This window comes from Meleagris gallopavo, chromosome 4 (assembly GCF_905368555.1).
Source record: "Meleagris gallopavo chromosome 4, MGAL_WU_HG_1.1, whole genome shotgun sequence".
NCBI lineage: Eukaryota > Metazoa > Chordata > Aves > Galliformes > Phasianidae > Meleagris > Meleagris gallopavo.
Window position 1 is genome coordinate 28,160,184 of NC_139407.1, and position 21,878 is coordinate 28,182,061.

A 21,878-nucleotide genomic window follows, 5' to 3' on the forward strand; every position below is an offset into this window, starting at 1 on the left:
GACTTTCTTGGGAGTGGAACGTCTTAAGCTGTTACTTTTCTCTCTTTTTGTGGCTCGACACTGCTGATTACAAGGGGAGAAGAGGATTATTATATATATTAGGTATTTAGACACTAGAGATAACTCACAATGCTGAAAACTAAACTTATCTCTGATTAAAATTTAATTGCTCCCAAGCTTCCACTAGTTTCTTGCATTAGGTTTCACACCATCGGAAAGTGCTCATCAACTAGTGTTGGATTTAACAGGAATTTGGCAGATGTTAGTGGAGTGCTGGAGGCAATCCAAACCACAAGATCTGCGGCATATAATGTGTTTGAAAATTTGTTGGCAGCTGAAAGGAAAATTGAAAACCTGGAACTAGCGATGGCTGGACAGAGATCGCTTCTAATCAAGCAGCCAGAATGTTGGATCGTCACCTCCAGCACCTGGAGCACCAGCACAGGTCAACAGAGCACTGAGCATTTGAGTGTCTCTGTGAAGTGTCAAAGCAGCAGATACTGTTTTATTGGCTTTTAGAGTGCTCTGTATAAGGAGCAGTGGTATCTCCCTGGAAATCTTTAAAATAAAATAAAAATAAAAAAAAAAACAAAAAAAAAAACAAAAAAAAAGCCAACGTTCTGTTCTGAGGCAATTTAGCAAATTAGCTATGTTTTATAAATCTTAAGTTTTCATCGTAGATTTTCCATCCTCTTGAGGAGGACATATTTATTCAGAAACAAAGTCCTTGTTCAGTAAGAGACTAATTTATTTCTGTTACATGTTCCTTTTTTCTCAAGCTCTGCCTATGACACTGTAACTTCAGCACTGCCTTGCTCTTTGATACCAGTGTGTGCTCCTGGTGCAAGGAGAGGACAAACACAAGCAGCAAACAAGGCTGGAGAAGCCTTCATCCGTTTGTTTTTAATAAGTATATCCGGAGTAATGACAAGGCACTTTCTCTGTGGGTATGTAGTGTGATGTGGCAGCCTAACTGACTGCAGCCCAGAAGCACGGGGAGGCTGCAGAGAATAAGGAGACTTGGTTTAGATAAACGGGAGCTGAATTAAAATTTGGAACAGTGCAGGTCTTTTTCTAAGAAATGGCTGGTTGTGTTTAAATATAACACACTCTGTGATTTCGTGTCTGTCATCTTTTAATGCATGCAAGTATCTTGACAGTGCTCGTGGCAGGAGTTTGTGAGGAAAAAAGTAAATCTCACCTTAAGCCTTTTTCAATTGAAACAGCGTTTGGTGGAGTTTGTGAGAAAGATTAAGTCTGATTCACCTGTTGTTGGGACTGGGCTGATGGGCAGAGCAGATAGAACGGTGCCTGCCTTGTGCTGTTGAAGCATTTGATCCCTTATATATGATTTCATTTGTTCTCTAGTCTTTAGCAAAATGCATTTTGTATGCTCTTCTTCTCTATAATCTGCCCTGGGCTCAGCAGATCTCAGTTGCCAGGTAGATGCTGCTTGGATGGGATTCTGGTTTCCGGGTTAATTCTGTCCTGTCCTTTGGTGCTCATCTGCCTTTTGTTTTCATCTTCCAGAGAGAGTGGGAGTGAATGGGAGGAAAGGAGTTCAGCTTGTGCTATAACTCTGAAGTGTAGACTTAAATAACCTTCAGCCTAGGCTGAACTGGGGACTGTATGTTGTCTGCACTACCATCTTAACAGAGTTAGCATACCATAGTTTTTATTTAAGCTATGTCTCATTATTATTAATAATTTCAGTTTTTGTTTTTAAAAAATCTAAATGCTTTTCAAAGCTATCGATCTCTTTCACTTCTGATGCAACGTGCTCCATTTTTCATTGTACTTTCTGAAGATCTGTAGAGTACATTGTGCAACGTAATTCCAGAATACATGGATAGAAATGCTATTTCCAGCAGTGAAACTTCTTAAAAAGCTGGTAAGAAAAGAGATTTTTTTCAGCTGCCAAAGGCAATTGATGTGGTGCTCTACCAGTGATGTGGGAGGCAGAAGGTACATGTAGGCTGTCAAAGGGCTCTTTGCCAGCAAGTGGAGAGAAACAGCCTCTCTTCAGGCTCTGCAAAGTGGATCTGAGCTTTTCAGCCTGAGACACTGCTCTAGCTACCAGAACTAATCTTATCTGCCCATAATGAACTTTGGCCTTATGAAAGCAAAGATATGACGTGCAGTGGTAGCAAACCATAGAAGGTATTCAACCACCTTGAGCTGGACTGGACTACTCACTGGGTTTCCCTCTTCACTGAGGGAGAGGGATACCTCTAGATTCAGATTTGGGAGAGCACGTAAATTACTGGGAGGAAACCGAAGTTGTGGTTTCCTCCCAGTAATTTACAGGAATTTCAGGGATAATTAAAGCATTCAAGGTGTAGCCACAGTTTCCTTGTTTGGCTGAGTGAAATGCCTGCCTTTTTTCTTTTTTAGGGCTTTCTTAGCTCTAGCCTCATGTGTGCAAGTTCGTCAGTTTGAACACAAGATCCAGTACTGAACCTGTGATATGCGTAGACGAAATTCAAAGGGCAAGTAAGACTGAGAGCTCTAAACAACCTGATACATGAAAAAGCTGGGCACAGAGCAATACTTTCTGAAGTCAGTGTGAGATACTGTTCTCTTAGTACTTTTAAAATCAGGCCACTTGCTCAGAGACTACCATTAGGATACTGTTTATGAAAGCCTTGACCTAAATGTCTTACTCATTGTCTGTGTTTTCTTTTCATACGGAAACAACAGTGTGAGCATAAATTAAGGTTAAGGGAAGCCTTTCACCTCACCCTGCCCACCAAGGACAGTGTGATGGGAGTATTCCAAAGGCAAAAATGGGGATGCCTTGTAAGAAGGAAGGTATAAACAGGGCTTCAATGTGCTCCCATGGCAGTATGGCAGGCAGAGACATACAGTGTGGGAGACTTTGCTGACACATCTGTTACATTGGAAAGTTTGGTTCTGCAAAATATATTCTGGTCTTTGAAAGATACCTTTGGCTTCACACTTAGTTGTTAGAGGATCAAGTATCTTATAATTTACTTTTCATTTACTTTTTGTCAATAGGCTCAGGTATGTTGGCCAAAATTGGCTTTTGTCTACAGTTCCGATAGAGCACGCCTACCCTGAGGAAGCTCAAATCACAGAAGTTCTTATGGGTATCATTTGTTGTCTAGCTTGTCTCTTTTAAAAACAAACAAACAAGAAACCAACCAATCAAACAAAAAACACTTTTGAAGGATACCAATTAGACAGGTGTTGTGAGTGCAAATCTTCTGCCGCATCCTTTTTTATGTGCCATTTCATCAGGCGCAGTTAACTCTAATTGTTTTGTGGTCAGAGTATATAGAAATATATGAACATGCAAGCAAACATCGATAGTTCGTCTCGCTGTTCATCTAGTTCCAGGGGTGGGGGAATTAATGGTGTTTCCACCTTGGAATCAGACTTTAGCTCTACCCTGCTGGTTATGGCTCACCAAAGGTGGAGAAAGTGGTAATTCAGCAACTATTACCACTGGGACATAGAACATCAGCCAGAAAGAACGCTTTTTCTTTCCCTTTCCAGTATCCTGCTGTGCTGGGTTTTGCTGAAGGAAAGATGTTGATAAATGTTAGCAAATGCCTGGGAAGTTTAATTTGCCCTCAGTTCTCGGGTGTGCTTCCTTTGGTCCATTAGCCTCCTACCTGTAATATGAAAAGGTTTGTCAGGAGAATTTGAGGCATGCACTGGGGATCTGAAGCCCTGGGTAGGAGGGCCCTGTGCATTTCTGTTCTGTGCAGGAGCACTTAGGGAAAAGCAAAGCAATTTTTTAAACTCTGTGGCTCTATCGGAGCAGCTGAGCTTCAGCATTCCCTAGGGGTCTGCAAAGAGGCAAGGAGGAGATCTGGCTAGCAATTAGGACACAAATACTACCAAAGTAAAGCCAGGGCTTTACTGAGCAGAAGATGATGGATGCCACAGTTTCTAGGGCTGCAGTGCTGGGCTGAGTTGGTGGGCAAGTGGCAGTGAGCTCCTGCCATGATGGGGAAAAACAGTACTCCATCACTGTCATGTCCTCTGGACACAGTCGCTGTGGGGTCACTGAGGAGTCATCTCCTACTCTTCTCAGGTCTTGTTTTTCTTCTATCTGATAATAAGATAACTGTAAATGGTGACATCTTGTTTCTTTAGAATACCCAAGATAATCCTTACAATAATGCATAAATGAGAACTGAAGGCACTGCCCTGTTCTGGGCTATAAATTTGCAGAGTCACAGAGTCACAGAATGGCCTGGGTTAGAAGGGGCCTCAAGGATCATGAATCTCCAACCCCCCCGCCACAGGCACTTTGCTGTGTTGAATGTCATTAGATTGAAAGGGCCCACCTTTCAAGTCTGTTGAGGTCCCTCTGAATGGCATCCCTTCCTTCCATTGTGTCAACTGTGACTTGGTGTCATCAGCAAACTTGCTGAGGATGCACTCAATTTCGTCATTGATATCACTGATAAAGATGTTAAAAAGCGCCGGTCCCAAGGCAGAACTCTGTGGGACACTGCTCATTGCCAGCCTCCACCTGGACACAGAACCATAAACTGTGTTTTCTGAACTTTTTTGAGAGATCAGACATGAAGATTTGGCATCAAAGCCAAACTTGTTGGCATTAGCAGCACCTTTGGTCTCGAAGTTAAGGAAATGGGGAATTGAGGACTGGACCAGGTCAGGACGTCTGTCAGTAGGGGCTCTTCTCAGACAGAAAAGCAGTTGGAAAGCAATGGAGAAATAAAATTGGAAGGCACAACTCTTTACTCTAGAGGCAGATGGAGAAGTGGTTTGGAGGCAGTGGCAGGTGAGACATGCAGTGGTAAGTTTTGGAACTGACCTGGGATGAGGAAAAGATCTAAAAAAAAAAAAGTGATTTAAGATCTCTTGTAGTGGAAGTGAGCCAACAGTGTGCCCAGAGAGCTGTAATTCAGGTTCTTCATGAATGAAATTTTATTCAACATGCAGAAAGAGAAATCTGGGTAAGAGGGAGACTGGGGAATTTCTGAACTTCAGACTAAACTTTCAGCAGGAATCCTATCATCTGTGAGGGCTGAGCCTTGCTGATCCCATGTTTCTTTTGGCTGATGAAGGCAATCTAACACTTGGAGGATCCCTGCAAGGAAATCGTTACCAAAAAAAAAAAAAAAAAGTTCAGTGATACTGGCTAGCTCACACTGCTTTCATCCAGCCAGGCTGAGTATTAGGGTTTAGAAAAAAGGAAAATAAGCAACCTCAAAAGGATCAACTTGATATTAATTGCAGGAGGAAGGAATTGTTAAGCTGAGTGGGTCCTTGCACTTCATTCTCATTTTACACCCTTTGCTCCCGCTTTCCAGCATTCATCTACTGCAATCTCGTGCTGTCCCACGTCAATTCTTCATGGTTTTGTTTTTCATTTAGCCAAACAATACAGCTTGGATTTGCCTCAACTTGACAAAAATGGATGTGTAATTTTCTGTTATATTGTTATCGGAGTCCTGCACACTTCAGCTGGCAAACAGATTGTCAAATATTCTTGGACAATATTTGCTCAGAGAGCAACAGAGGAAAGAAATCTAATGTATGCTTTTAGATTCAGCTCCTTCCTTGTGTGTTTCACTTGCGTTTATTCGCACACGCTTAAGATTTCCTTTATATTAGAGCATCTTCAACCAAAGTTGCTTGGTCAGATTTGTTGTTCACCGAATATTCACTTGTGTCTGAAAGCTGGCTAATTTTTCTCCTTACATCCACCCCTTTTCCTCTGTGGTGGTGACCAGCAGGGAATGCCAGCTCCTTGCAGGGACAAACATTGCTGTCTCCATCAAGAGCAGCAGTGCTGAAGGGCTGAAGGCCGTGTGTGACAAATTAACATTGGATCAGCATTCCCTTGTGAAGTACAGGTAGCTTGTGGCACGCTTAGCAAGCTGCTCTTAGGCATGCTCTTGAATCTCTTCAGTATGGGATATACACTGCTATTACAGAAGACAAAATATCAGCTGGGAAGCGTAATTTCACATTGCTGCCCCTGGAGCTGGAAGTGATGCATGTTGCTGGAATAAAGTTGCATCTCCCTTAGTGACAGCCCACTGTTCACTGGAGCCTGTTTGACCAAGCATCTCAGAGTCTATGAGATTTCTGCGCCCTCTGCTCTTGACAGGAGCTGGAGACAGCGCTGGTTTAACTGAATCAGCGTCACTGTTTTATCTCAAATATGAAGTTTAATAAGGGAAAATAACAGCTTAATTTGGAAAGGCATCTTGTAGACCAGAGTGTCTGACCTTGAACAAATGACTGCTGCCAAGAGAGTTACATAGTTGTATGCTGGACTCAGAAATGTACTGTGGGCATGCTGAGCTTGGTGCAAATGGGAAGAGTGGTCCCTTCAGTCTAATATTTTGTATGAGCTTTGGACTTTTTACAGGGAAATTGCTCGGGCAATAACCTGAATCGATAAAGGGGGTTCCTATATTGTATTAGCTAGTAATTTGCTCATGCCATAACACAGGGGAACAAAAGCATTCCTTGTCCTCCTTACTTTCGTATAATCCTTGGCACATCTCAGTAGCAAGTTGTGCCAGGAGCAAGTTGTGGACTATGGTGAATGACGTTCTCTGCAGGAGAAAGAAATGAAGCCATTGGATTGTCTGGTCTGGGACGAGTTTTGCCCTGCTTCTCCCCACCATAAGTCTGTTCTCATCATCCACACTGCAATTCTGGATTTTGTAATCACCCTTGGTTTACTAAACCAGTGCCAACCTGAGAAAATAGTTGAGACATTTGCCATTTCTTTTGTGACCCAGAGATTTGCTGTAGAAGACACAATGCTTTTTAGGTGATGGAGTCGTAAGTTGCTTGCTATTGTGTTGTGTGGCACTGCTTTCCATCCTTGGCTCAGGTATGGAGATTTTAATATACAATGAAAGTGATGGTATTGAAGGAACCATATGTTGTAGGCTCCTGTTACCATCACTGCAGTGAGGCACCTCCAAAGAGCACCTCATGTATGTCTGATTGCCATGAATTCAGTTATTTCATTCATTTCCAAAGAAGTTCAGTTTTATGCTCTGTTTTTAGCATTCCTAGCCTGACAGTTTTCCTCTTTGTTATGAATTATTCTGTCTGCTTCAGCTGCCTGCTTTTTCTCATTTACATTTAAGATAATGGAAGAAGAGTTGCTTTTGATGACATAAGTGAGGTAGATTTTGGGTTAGCATTGTTATAAAATGAGAGTTCTGCCTGGATAATGTGAAATATTAGGGATTTTGAGGTTTTAGTACCTGTGAAACACTACAGTGACTAGAAAAACTAATATACTTCCCTGCAAATTGACAGGACTTTATCAGTGCATGCATGGAATGCAAAAGGCTTAGGGCTAATAGCATTACGGGTACCAATACATGCACTAAATAGTTTGATGTAAAATATTTACTAAACAAAAACATTTCAATATATATGACACTGAAGAAGGAGGGAAATAATAATCATGCTTTAGATTGGTGCATTTATTTCATATTACCTGTGAGACCTATAAATGAGGTTGAGGCTTTGTGCTAGAAGCATACAGCAGCTCTCCCTTTACTGTACCATTAGTTTTATCCTATGCTTACAGTAATATCTGAACAAAGCATCTCTGCTGTATTTCAGAATCTGATACAAGTTGCTGGACTACTTTTTTTTTTTTTCCCTGGCTTTCTGTTATGCTTTTGAGTCTTCTAGTCAGATAAAAATGAAGTCACATTGAGCTAGGTGCTAGATGTATTTTTAAGATGCGCTGGACCAGATCAGATTTCTTTTTCTTTCTCTTCTCTTTTTTCACATGTTGAATATATACACCTCGATTTCTTCCCTTTGATTCTTTTGCACAAACTATCACATTTCTGCTCTGTAGTGATGCCAGGTACTTAATTCTACTAGCATATATATTACACAATGGCAAGGAGTTTACATGTTTCAAAAGTCTCTAAAGGATATCACTTTTTTTTTTTTCATTTGTATCATCTTATCTGCTTTTCTTTGCCAGTTCTAACTTCTTCTCTTTCTACTGTGGCTTGGAGGGATCCACAGCGTCTTCTTTTTTGGTAGTCCAAGTGGATCAGGTGCATTTTAGGCTTCCAGGCCAGAATTCTGGACGTTATGGAAAATGCCTTTTCTGGCACAGCAGCATTAGAATGTTCCTCTGTGTTTTTGATGCTCCAGTTTCAATCAGTAATTCCTCTGACTGCCTAAACTTTAGCACTTGTCTGTGTGCAAAACCAGAGGCCAAATCCAAGGAGACAGTCATGTGGCTTCATCCTAAAATAAACTGCATTTCAGCACCACCATTCACTTGTAGATTTTTTATGTCTGTCTTCTTTGGGACTGGTTCAAGGTGCAGGAAGGTCAATGGGTGTATTTCTCCTCTTTGCAAGAATGTTAAACTTACATTTCAGTGTGCTGGTCTGAACTAGCCACTAACAGGAATGCTTTGAGAGCTGACAGATGTAAAGCTCGGAATCCTCATTGAAGGCTTTTCCACTTAGTTCTCATGCGTTGTCATCTTGATATGAGTTAGAGTTTCAGATTGAACTTTGGCCAGATCTGACTACTTGAGTGCTGGTAGCTCTTAGCAGTGCCAAGTCAAACAAGTTGGGCTAAACCTCTATCTCTGGTTCTAGTTGTTGTTCCTTGCTCCTCTCAGCCTTATGCTGTGACTTTCCAATAGAGACAACAAGCCCAGGCAGTGACTCCAGTGCTGAAACCTTCAGGCTGGAAATTTTGCATCTCCCTGAGATAATGGGACACATGAATGCACATTCAGCATCACCGCTCGCACCCCCAGGTCCTCTCTTCCCCCAGGCTGCAGGTGAGCAGTGCTTGTGTAGCAGGCTTACTAGGGCATCAGTGTGGATTTCATAGTGTACCAAGTTGCCTGTGTCCATAAGTATCAAATTCTTGATTGAAATCATTACCCATTTTGCTTCAACTTAAAATTACTTGCAGATTATACAGTTTGTTTGTTATAAATCTGCTTTGCTAAAGCAGATGTGTTTTTCACAATATTAATGTCTCTCTTGTTGTTAAAGCCCTCTGCAGAACATCAGATAGCTATAAAGCAAATTTAGACGCTAGTTCCCCAGTTAAGCATTGTTTAGGCAGATTCCTGAGCCAACATGAATACAGCTATTAGAATTGAGCTTTACAAAATATTGACATTTCTACACAAGTACTAAAGAGTTTTGGAAGGAAGCTAAACAGTGTTTTATGTTTTGTCAGGGAAACTGCTTTATTTCTTAATGTAGCTGAATATTGATATTCTCACAATGGAGTTTTGTCAGCTTCTTAGAATTTGCTTTCATGACAGACTTTTTCTGTTTAGCACAAGCTTGTTCCCTCTCTTCCTTCCATCCATTATGCCACAGGCAACCGCTGGCAAGTTGGATGAGAGCATTAGCTGAATGCGAATGACAGGATGCAAGATGACACCTGGCTAAGAGAATGAGTCCGTAGCAGCCCTCTCTTCAGAAGCACTCATTTACAGGAGAGATCTTAACACGGTATCCACACCAAGGTGTAAGAGAGCATCTTTGCAGGACAAGACAAAGCAGCCTTTATCAGCATTTCCCGATTTTTACTGGTTTGAATTATCAGCTCTTCTCATAGTTCAGGCTGTTTTTTCTTGCAAGGGTACATTGAATAAATAAATAATATAGAGGCCAGTGCTGTCAAAGACTCTGCAGAGCAAATGCCCTGTAAAGGGGGGGAAAAAAAAAAATCACTTGGCAGCTTTGGAGAAGGATTTGGTTTTCTGAATGAGGTTTGAAATAACCAGTGGGTTGTATAGCAAGAGGATAAAATAGACAGTTATGGTGGAAGACAAAAGGTGATCTTTTGCTGTCAGGCTTATTGTCTTTGCTGCTCCAAAGGATGCTCAAAAGTATGGGTTTAACATCTTCTATATAACTAGTAGGTCTAGCTTCTAGATCTCCAGTGCATGTCTGGAAATGCAGCATGACATGCATGTTAAAGAAGTCAGTCCTGAAAGGGGCTAGGAAAGGATGGGTGTAAGAATCCCCCAGTTCCACCTTTTACATTCTGGGGCTCCTTCCATTTCCTCTTTTTCATTTCAGTTGACCAGTGAGCCTGTGGACCGTGTTTGCATTTAAAATGCTGGATTTTGGGGCTGACTTGTAAGCCTACCAGTGATATGCAGAACTGAGAGAGATCTCAAATCCTGAGCCTTGGTGCAGCTGGGATTGAAGGACATGGTGTAAGATGAGATGCAGAGCAAATGCACAAAGCAGCCTTTGTCGCTGTAATCTGCCAGATCAAATGGAAGGCAGCAGGGCCAGAAGCTGCTCACTCATCTCTGCACCCACGTGTGCTGCGGGGCTGGGGACTCACCATCTTGTAGCTATGGCACGTTGTCTGCTCAGGTTTGGTCGTACTCTGCTTTCTTCTTCAAGATAAGAGCACTGCACAATCAGTTTTTAAATATTCATATGCAGATCACAGCAGTGTAGCTTGGAAGCTCCAAATCATTGAGAATTGAAAACTAATCTGAACTTTTGAAAGCTGTCCAATTTCTTTTTTATTTACAGCCTTTGAACTATCTCACAAATTGGAAAGTAACTATCCAGCCGTTTCACAGGCAGATTGATATGTTTAAAAGAGTCCAAGGCATTTATCTGAATGCATTTGGCCATCTCGCTGACTAACATCTAGATTGGAGTTATTACACACACAGATGAACAGAAACTACTTGAAGATGATAGTTTTCTCATATTAAAGTTATGTTTGTAGCTTGCACTACAGAAACATCTTAGCTAGCCTTATAAGCAGAGTGCCTTTGGCACCTGGAAGCACTCATCACGTTGATTGGGTAGGTCAGAAAATGCTGGGACATAAACAGTCGCTTTGTGACTTCTCCTTTTTCTATTTTTTTCTAACACAAGTGCAGAGGTGGAGAACTGCTGGAGAAGGACCAGCTCCATCTGGCACTGCCTCTGCAGAGTACATGAAAGTTGTTTGATTCAAGATGCAGGAGTGTAGGTAAAAGGCAGGAAATACACATTAGATGAAGCTACATCTTTTGCTAAATGGATGGGAAAAACTGTTTTTCCCCTCTTAGTCACTACATACATGTTTATTTTGCATAGAAACTAAAGGTTTCAGCTTGCATGGATAAAATGTACACGTAGTTTAATTAAAAGGAAAAAAAAACAAACCCGGAAAGCTTAGCCTCCAGTAAATCTTTAGCATCTGTAAGCATAGTGCTCATCTGTCTACTCTAGCATGGTCTGAATGAAAATCTGACAGCACCTGTTATTGAAATCAAAAGTGATTTCTCTAACAATGGGATAGTGAGGAATTCCTACTGGATTTCTTTTTAATAGAGTTTGAAGGATTCAGGTTGGAAGACAGTGCATAAGATCTGCACCATTGGCTCTGATGGTTGTGAATCATGCCAGGGGACAGAGATTGTTTAGGAGGTTAGAAGTTCACTCCATACGTTCAGTAATAATATGCAGCTGGTATGCTCTTAAAGCGAATTGAATACCTTTTTTCTCCCCTTGTGTGAAATAATACTTGGATTAAAAAAATATTCGTCAGATTTTATACGTTAAACTCTATAAATTCAAAGTAAATGCAACCACATCTGACAGTGTTTATGAAAACCAGAGCGATTTAAAGCTAGATTACCTAAAAATAGCTCTTGAACTGAACTCTCAAACCTATTAGATTAGTCCATTTATAATAAATCCTGATGTACTGTCTATTAGATCAGCTCTTCTGTAATCTTTTCCTGTTTACCAGGCATTCTATGGGCATAGTTTATCTGCATTTCTAACAGCATTACAGCATCATGTTAAAACAAAATATGCTAATTTGTTGTCTTACATATGATTGTCCAGTTATATTTCGTCCTGAATGTTCAGGATGAGTTGCAAAGTCTAGAAGCAGCAGTATGGCATTAATACCTTCATTGGATGAACACTGAAGGATTTTAGAGGTACACAGTATTGGATTTGATGGAGATTGTGGATAGAAAAACAGAGCAAAAACTACCTGCAGTCTTTGGCACTGCAGTTTGGTACTAAGAAGACCACGGTAAAAACAATAGCTGATGCCTATATGCTGTAGAATTTAATTTCTGACATTACTAGGTATGCTGGTGTGCTTTAGCCCCATACAAATAATAGGTAAAATGTTGTCTAATGTCTCTGAAGCAACACGTTTTAAGCAGGATCCCATAATTTCTTGAGTAAGAGAGAGAAAATTAAAAAAAAAAAAAAAAAAAAAAAAATGACGAGTAAGTTGTGGGCCTGACACCAAGAGCTGCTGGGAGCCAGAAAGATGTTAAGCACTCACTCACGCACAAAAAACCCTACGAAAGCATTACAGTTGATACCTTATCCCCACCAAAACAAATATTAAAAAAATAAATTGGATTTTGTGTTCTTAGTTTTTTCAGGCAGTGTGGAAGTTTGCAATAATAGCTAGAATACTTTTCACAGCACTTGACTATTCCGTATCAATTCCGCATGCATAACGAACAATTGGTCATCATCAGGAATGTATGGTCATAACCAGAAATTTTTATTTTAAATGGGCTTTAGTAGACATAGTTTCTGCCTGTTGGAAATTGGCCCAATGTCATTGTTGCTTTGAATGCATTAATTGTCTTGCTGAGATTTGTAGTGCAGTGTGAAAGGATGAATTTGGGCACGTTGACCAGATTTGAACCTGTTGAGATGATTTTACTCTCACTCTTTGTCTTTTGAGTTAATTTTAAATGCTTAAACTAAGATTCGGGGGGGGGGGGGGAAGAGTGTTAAATGAACCCAGCTTGAAGTGCAGTGAAACAGCTGAGTTTGCACCAGATCTTGGACCACAGCTGAAAGTTTGTCCTTAATACTGGGAACTTAGTCAACATCTGCCCCATATGCATTGCAGCATCCATCCAGGCTCTGTAGAATAGTTATGTGTGGGTAGAGTAGCCTTGGGCACGATTCACAATCTCATGCTAGAAGAGAGGAAAAAAAAAAAAATCCTGAAAGTGTGTTTCCACTTGGCAGCAGTCCACAAGAGAATGGACCTTTTGTCTCTCAGATGCAGTGTTCTCCTCCTCTGCTGTCTCAGACATTAGGGAAGCTGCCTATCTGTAAGTATGCATTAATACTTTACATGACTCTTCTGGAGCCCAGGTCTGCACACAGTCACATTTCTCAAGACGGTATGCAGTGCTGAACACTTTGGGGCTATCACGTATCTATTCTTTCTTCCTATGGATGCTTTTTCTGAGCATTTTGTCAGTCTTCTTCAACAAAGCTCCCAATGACCAAAAGAACCCAAAACCAAATCCCTACAAAAACAGCGTGTGAACTGTTATGTTCACATAGGATTCTGGCTCAGCTTCCACAAATAATTGCATGTGTGAGTACAGGCAAGAGCTGTTGAGATGTTTGATGTGAAGCCTTCTTGGCCTTCTCCTGCAATAAAAATAAATCGTGGTTTCTCTCAAACACACGAAAGGAGCTGCACGTAATTTAGGACTTAATCTCTCCTTGTTGATTCTCTGTGCTGCAACTCCTGGGTGGCACTGGAGTGGGGCCTTTGGTCTTCCAGTGCATTTCCAGTATGAGGTGGTTTTACAGGGGAGTATTTTCTACGTGATGTAACGTTGTGGAGCACCAGTGTTCTGAGCTGACTTAATGATGCCTGCTTCTGGAGCTCTTAAGGATGGCAGTGTGTATGCAAGGTTCAACCTTGGTGCTCCTTGACTTTAGTCATCCTTTGCTCTGACTTCAAAGAGAGTTTGGAAGAAAGCTGCCCCCCCCCCAAACAAAAATAGGCAAAAGAAAACAGGAATATATATTTTTTCAAATAATATTATTTTTTTCCAGTGAGTTTCAGAAGATATTCTGAAGTGCATTTGAAAAGGCCAGTAGAACAGTAATTCCCAGAAGATGCATTTATGTGACAGGGAAGAAGAGTTTAGGAGTTTTTGCTGCTTCTTTCATGAATTGCCTATTCCTTCTCATTGCCATATAAATACAACTTCCACTATTGTTCAGTAGAAGAAAAAATGGAAAAAAAAAATAAAAAATGGAATGGTATAGTCCTTCAGAAGCTGAACCCTTTGGATTAGTTGTACCTTGAATTCTGCTCCAAGGGCAGGCTTGCTTTGAGAAAGCTACTCATCTATCTATCTGCATGCATGGGACAGAAAAATCACTGTCTCTCTTAAAAAGCATGTTCATTATTTAGTGAGGTGGGTTATAGGCTGAATACTTAGGTGCAGAAAGAAAAAAAAAACATCAGGGAAAAAGGAGATAGGAAATGATCTCAAATACTCTTGCCTGATATGGTCTGATTTGCACAAACTTTTGTGATAGGAAAACACTTTTAAGTCATCTGAAAAAAGCAGTCTCCTGTATCTGGGAGCACCAAGAAGATGCGGAGAAAGCAGAAGGGAAGAGGACATCTGTGCTGGATTGTCCCAGTGGCTGATAGAGAGTGCTGGTCAATTCTGCATTGTCATTTTAGACCAAAAAAGAGGAAGAGAAGGAAACAGGGAAGGAAAAGAAAGATCCTCTCGCTTATATATATATATTTTTATCAGTGTATAAATTCCTTCCATGATTTTCCATTGGTCATGCATAATTCCCCCTCCAGGGGAATGAGCCTTTGTGTAAGGGCTGAGAAATAAAAGAAAGAAGGGAAAAATTGGCCGTTTCTTTTTCTTGCTAGTAAATGCTCTGGGAACAGAGAGAGATTCCTCTGGGAGTTGCAATTACTCCCCCGTGGACATTGGAAATGCAGCTCTGGTCTGACTGATGGCAAAACTTAGTTTTCTGCCAGTATTGCCTTCTCTATAAATAGTGCAGCAGAGAAAAAAGATGAAGTATTGCTTTGGGTTTCTTCTAGGAAAGGGATGTTTCCATGGCTGCAGCTTGCTACCTTAGGAACACTGGAAATATTCATCCCAGCGCCATGCTGTGGCCATGCTTCATGGAACTGAAGTTGGTAAAATCTTGTGAATATTTGGGATTGGAAGCTAAGGAGTAAAAACTGATTTCTTACCTAAAACTTCTTTTTAAAGTCTTCATGTGGTACAACATGGTTAAAGGAAGCTTTAAATAAAGTAAATTATTCAAGATTATATGCTCCAGGTTGTAATAGTGCTGTTGATTTTTAAAGGACACTGCTTGTCTGTGAACAAGAATTGTATCATGAAATATTATCTGAAGAATACTTCTATTAATGTATTCTAAAGCAAAGCTGCTTTTCTCAGAGTTAAAGATTTGCAGTATATTGGCAGCCTTAGGTAATTTGGAGTTTTGATCTCTGTTCTGTGCTGTAGAACTTAGGTAATTGTGCACAGGTTGCAGTCTATTTGCAGTTTTGCTTGGATCTGAGAATCATTTATATGTAAATGATGCTGATCTCTTGTTCTGCCCCTTCTAACCAATTAACTTGGTTTTAAAGCACACAGTTGTGTGAGCAAAATGAGCAACTGGCAGGGCTTCTGCAGCTTGGTGGTGATGGTGGTCATATTCACTAGGGCTCATTTCCAAATCGAGCTACTGAATGATCAGAACTTTGAGCTGAACTCAGTGCCGTCCTTGTATCTCACTGTATTTAGGCCATGTCAGGTCAGCTCTTTTATACCTTCCTATAATTTATGCTACATAAATGGCAGAGCTGTGATTTTTAAGACCAGAGAAAAAGCCCAGTATTATAAGAAAAAAGACAGAAGTACAAGCCCTCCAAGAAGTTTTGGCAGCAACACCAAGGGGTTTTGAAGGACAAAATATTATACTTACTTATTTATTGAAAAGAAAACACTAATAAGTCCTTTGCGTGTAACTGATACAGGAAGCTCGGCAGAGCTATTCCAAAGCCAACCTGCTGCAACATGTTCTGTGATTGTCAGTGGAAATTCAAAAATGCAGTACCTCTGCAAGCAGGTTGAGGGGAGCTCCTGGGTGTTCACTCACTGTGCTCGTAGGATCATTAAGGATGGAAAGGCCTCTAAGATCATCTAGTCCAACTATGAATTCATCGCCACAATACCAGTAAACTGTGTCCCTCAGTGCTACATCTCCACGTTTCTTGAATACCGTCAGGGATGGTGAGTGCACCACCTTCCTGGGCAGTCTGTTCCAGTGTATCACCACTCCTTCTGAGAAGAAATGTTTCTTAATATCCAATCTGAGTCTTCCCTTGCACAGATTAAGGCCATTACCTCTTGCCCTGTGCTGCCTCTTTGTGGCCTGAACTGAACTCTGTACAATTCATTTTTAGGACTTCTGTTGTTTCTTAAGCTTCAACTAATCTCTCTTCTGCATTGCCCACTCAAGATCCATGGGCTGCCGTATGCCTATATGCTTCCATATCAGGTTTCCATCGGCTTGCAAATGGCTGTAGAAATGATTTTAAGGCTGATTTACCAGCTCTACCCTTGAAACTGCATCTGCTGTTTCTATTTGGTACTTCTACACCTGTAGCACATGATGTAGCTCATTTTGCAAATGGAAAATACCTTGTTATTACGTGACTAAATGGGTGAATTGCAGCACGTTGTGATTTATCAAACTAATCATTGTTATGAAGAAATAAAATATATACTCGGGGCAAGGCCTGCTGTAAAAAAAAAAAAAAAAAAAACAGATACGTTTTTGCTGAAGTTCTCTACAAATTTTGATCCTCCCTGTAATGTCAGATGGAAATTGTGTGCTGCTTGTGATCCTGCACAGCTTTGAGCAGAAACTAGAAGAAATCTGTCAATGTCTGCAGGGTTTTACTTTGTGTTTTTTGGAATTCATTCAAACCCGGTAGAAAGGAGGTGGTAGGAGAAAGCTGGAAATTTTGATCAATGAGCTTTGTGACTGCTGAAATGTCAACATTTCCCAAAACCTTGAGCAAGCCATGTGCACGTATATGCACGCATGTGCACAAACCACAGTCTCCCGTGCTGACAGACACAAGTCTACTGCCAGGACCCGTAACCCAAGCCAGGCCAATCCCCCAAGAGCACTGCTAACATGAAAGTGAAGAACAAGGAATTGGTGCGCAGGCATCTGATATGCTGCTATGGCAGCACAAAAAGAGCATCACTAAAGCCCAAGGCTTGGGAATCTAGGAATTGGATCAGGCTCATGTGTCCTCATCTTCAGCTGACTTAGTGCCTATCGCGCTACCGGTTGCCTTTTTGGAAACTGGGCAAGAAGTTAATCTTATTTTCCAAAACGATCACAGAGCTGGAATTTTTAAATTGAACGCTTTCTTGAGCAAAAATACTGATCCATCAGAAAATTACTTTTATTATGCTTCTGACTTTGTTTTAGAGACTGTGTAGAGAATTTCTTGGAGTTGGACTGAAACTACAACTAGAGGAAGCGTGTGCTTCAGCTGCCACATTATTGATTCTCCTGGGGTAGAAGAACTGGTCTTTGTACAGACGAATTACTTAAATCATACAGAAAAAGAAATACTTTCAGCATGAAAAAATTCCTGTTCTACTCTAGAGGCAGGCATCTCTGTGCTTTAAATAGGTTGACTTGAACGAACGTTTACCTGAACTCCAGTGACAGCAATATCATTATACATTAATAACTAATATAGCATTAATAGTGAGCATGGTCTGCTTCACTATGGAGCTAAAATAAAAGGTCTCGGCTCTCGGGAGCCTGCTCACACAGCTGAGTAGCTGGGGTGTTGGTGCTCAGGGCAACAGGGTGATTCTCACATTTAATTTTAATTTCTGGCTAGGCTGGCATTCACACATGGCTGTCTTTAATATAAAAACTCAGATTCCTTTGCTGGATGTGAAACGACTTGTGTCACTGAAAGATTTTTTGGGAGAGATGGGATGTTAATGAGCTGTTGTGAGATGGGAATTTGAGGGAGACTGGTATCAGACACAGAGGACGGCTATCCATAGGTCCTCCTTTGGCTTGCTGTGCCTATACTGCTGGGGAGATTGGTGGGACAGTTGTGAAAGCGTAGCATATGGTGGGAGTAGAAGCATTATGTTAAGAGAACTGGGAGGACACTTGCCTCTGGGAGATGGGAGAAGCAGCATTCTGTACGAGCTGGGTATGGGGGGACATGGTAGGACAATTGGAGGGAGCCTGGCTTGGTTTTCCCACCTGAAATTTCAGAGCAAGAGATGAAGATTTCCAAATCTGCAACCAGTGCCAAGACCTTGGTCTAATTAGGAGACAAAATCTTCAGCTTAGCACAGCTGTGGCAGGGTGCAGGACAGGTTAATGCATTTCGAAAGCAAGTTTTCCACCTCTTGCTGCTGGATGCCCAGCCCATTTTAAATGAAATAGCCTCTGAGAATTACACCCCTGAGGATGTGGCAGGGTTGCTGTGTGCCTTTGTGCTGCCACACAGCCTGCTGCTTGAGGGGCTGAGCACGGTGTCAGAACTAGGCAGCAAGGCATGAGGGAGAAAATGAGCAACTTGCTCCAGAGAGCGTCCTGTATTTATCCTTCCCTCTGCTGCCATTCTTTGTATTTTGGGAGATGGATTTTTAGTGCAGAGCTTTTTTATTGTATTTTCCTGATCAAACCAGCTGGGCTTTCAGCAACAAAAATAGAAAATTAAAAGCACTTCTGTGCTAGATGCTCCCTAAAAGATGGAAAATAAGATTTTTACATTAAAATGCCAGAAAGAAAAATGGAGAGGGCATGAAATTCTGCTTTATTTTTATCAGGTGCTAGTGCTTTTGAAAAATCATTCTTGCACTGGGGGTCATTACTCCCCTATGTACTTCCCTAGCTGTGTCCCTCTTAAAGGCAGCAAGCACTCTAATTGTAGCTCCTGCTATAGCCAGCAGGCCACTCTGGGTGGCAGGCAGATGGGGTCCTTGGGTCGAGGCTTGGGTGCACACCATCTCCCTTTTCTTCTCCCTGCCTTTAATTCACTCTGACTCTGTTTCAGGGGTATCAACATCAGGGGCACTGGGCCCGGTGAGTACCACTGCCAGCACCACACCACGAATGGCCACCAGCAGCACTGGCCGCCCCACCACCACCTCGGCTTTGGGTAGGAGGAACAGGAGCACCAGCATGCCCTCGCCTATGGCTGATGTCCCTGATGAGATGACCACACACCTCCTGCCCGCCTCCTCCCAGCTGCCCCCAGCTGGTGCCGAGAGCTGCGACCCTATGGAAGCCCGTGATATTATGTGGTCTCGGACCCGGCAGGGACAGATGGCAAAGCAACCGTGTCCTATGGGCTCGATTGGTGAGTGAAGGGTTGAGGGGACACAGCGAGCCATCTGCATTTGTCTGTAGGATACTGCAAGTGTGTGATCAAGTTGGCTCTGGGCTCCTGTGGCAGTTATGTTGCTGCCTTTTGTCAGTTCTGTGTTACTTTGGTGGATTATGGCCTGACCAAAGCCTTCATATGCTAAACACATTGCACAGGATCCTTGTCATTCCGGGCTTTCACTGAAGGAGAGGTGAAGCTAACAACTTGTGAAGTTGAGCTTGATGCACTCTAGGAAATCTTGTATCCATTAGCTGTATGAAGTGTACCTGTTATCCCTGCTCTGCCTGTATTTGTAGCCTCTGGACTCACTGACTGATATGCTGATGGCTGACACTTCACTTGTTTGGAGAAGAAAAAAAACAACAAAACACATATTTTACCAAAACTCTGTACCTCGCTGTTTGCATTCCAAAGGTTATGGCTAACGTTTCTGAGCAGCGGTATTCCCTGACTGGATTCCTCAACCAGTGTGAATGATTTTTCCAAACAGCCAGTATCTGGTGCCATCAGCAGGGAAAGCAGAGTGGCAACAAAGCCAAATCTTTCAAAACGGTTTGCAGCTTGTTGCATCTTGCTTCTTTTCTTCTCTTCTCTCAGTTGTTTTCTCCCAAAAGTTTGCTTTTGGAAATTTTCTGTCCAAATCAGAACACAGTTGACTGAATAATGGGCTTTGGCATATGGTTTAGTTTACCCTATTTTAACAAATGCTGTTTTCAAAAAGAACTTATTTTTCAAGCTAGTCTTGGTGTCATGCCCTGAAAACCTACTTGCCAGGAAGAAGTTGGAAGATGGAGGAAATTGCCTAAAAATAAGGGCTGGAGGCATCTGGCTTGCGGAGGAGACTATTAATTCTCCACTCTGCTGCCCTAGAGAGCCATTCACACCTGTGTATTCAGATTCTGACTCTCCCTTGAATTCAGTGAGATCAGAGTGATAAAATGTACCTCAAGTATAAGAGGCATGGAAAGACGTCAGTGGTAAGAGTAGGTAAAGAATGTTTTTACTCAGTCCCGCTAGGTGTGCAAAAGGTATCGTGTGGTTCCCAGAGAGAGGAAGAGGTAGTCTGAAGTGAAACTTCAAGAAGGGAAAATGATAGAAAGGGAAAATGAAGGTTGAATGCAGAGAGCTATTTTCTGAGCAGAAGAGCAAAGAACTGCATGAAAATAGCTAAGAAAATAAAAAAGAACAGACCCAGCTTGTTGATGGTCTGGAGTAGGCAATGAGCTTTCTGATGTCTGTTTTCAGTGATTCATGTCATTTGTTAAAAGCTGTGGTACGTTAGCAGTGGGCCTCTTCCCACTCCCTTTGAAGGCATCAGCAAACCCTCACTGGTTTTAATCGGCACTGCCATCAGACCTAGTATGTAATTCACTCCCCTGTTGAAAAGTTTGGCTCTGCAGGGCAGAGCGCTTTACAGGATGCAGAGTCTTTCATCTGTGTACTGGCTTTCTGCTTTCTTGCTTTTTAGAAGTCTTTAACTGCACCATTTTGGATGTGTTTCTCTTTGTCCCGAGACTCTTTACTGTCTTTTGCAGCTGGGATCTGGGAGGCTCATGCCAGACAAAAGTCTCTTCTAACATCTGTCTTGATGGTCAGGGTTGGATGATAAAACTCAGCATTAATCTTAGCATTTATAGCATTTAAACTTCTTTATTTTTTCCACTCAAATGGTTTAATGAAGATCCAGAGCAGGAAAATATTCATAAAACATCAGGGGACAAGAAAGTAGAAGCTCGTAATCTGATCTGAGACACTAGTGGTGGGGCAGAGCAGGCAAAATGGCTAGGCCAGCACTTGGGGTGCTGGTTCAGTGGTTGAGATCCAGCTTCACTTTCTTACTGCCTGGGAACTTTTCCTGCCTGACCTAAGGCAAAGCCCTCTGTCCATAGTCTTTATCTGGTGAAGTGGAGTATGTGACCGGTAACACTGAACACAGTGGCTTTCCTTTTCCAGGTGTTGCAACTTTCCGGTGTCTTGCACCAGATGGAATCTGGGAGCCCCAGGGACCAGATCTCAGCAACTGCTCTTCTCCCTGGATCAACCACATCACTCAGAAGGTAAAACCTTCCCCACACCGAGTCTGTGTGTTGGCCTTCTTCAGCTCCTTTGTTGTTTCACAGCAGAGAACCCAAAGCGATCAACAATCACTCTAAAGCATGAGCAATCTGTAGTGGCTAAGAATTGCAAAGAGAAAGCAGGACTGTGAAAACCTGATGGAAATTAAGGGAAAGAGGGTGAGAGAAAGGCAAAGAAAAGGAGCTGGAGAGTGGAATTAATGTAGAATGAATGACAGTTCTTGTTTGTGGCAAGAAAAGGAGGAAGAGGGAGGAGGAGGTGGTGGGTGGACATATGAAAGTGCCAACTTATTGCAAAAGGAAACTTTCCTTTGCATGCATCCCCAAGGATTTTCTCCTTCCGTGCAGTGCAGGATAAATCCTGTAGCTGAGAAATCTGTACTGAAGAAAGGCAAGCTCAGTATGAAATGTTTGCATTGTGCTACTGACTTTTTGTTCTTAACTTCTTCCCGAATTGTAAAAGGACTAGTAGAATAGAAAATAACACTGCAGTAATGTGTTACTTTTTACTCCTAAGTCCCTTGATGAATGTTTTGTAGCACTTCATCATTTATCACTGTTAAAAGTGCATTAACATGT

The 21,878-nt window shown here is 41.8% G+C and overlaps 1 protein-coding gene across 7 annotated transcripts in view; it reads left to right on the forward strand.

Annotated features, from left to right (window-relative positions):
• ADGRL3 (adhesion G protein-coupled receptor L3) overlaps positions 1 to 21,878 on the forward strand; it is a 490,337-nt gene that overhangs the window by 365,653 nt on the left and 102,806 nt on the right. For all 7 annotated transcript variants that reach the window (XM_085222627.1, XM_085222629.1, XM_085222628.1 and 4 more), the window contains 2 exons: positions 18,892 to 19,197; positions 21,178 to 21,281. In XM_085222627.1, coding sequence (XP_085078753.1) covers positions 18,892 to 19,197; positions 21,178 to 21,281 — 410 coding nt within the window. The remainder of the gene's footprint in view (positions 1 to 18,891; positions 19,198 to 21,177; positions 21,282 to 21,878) is intronic.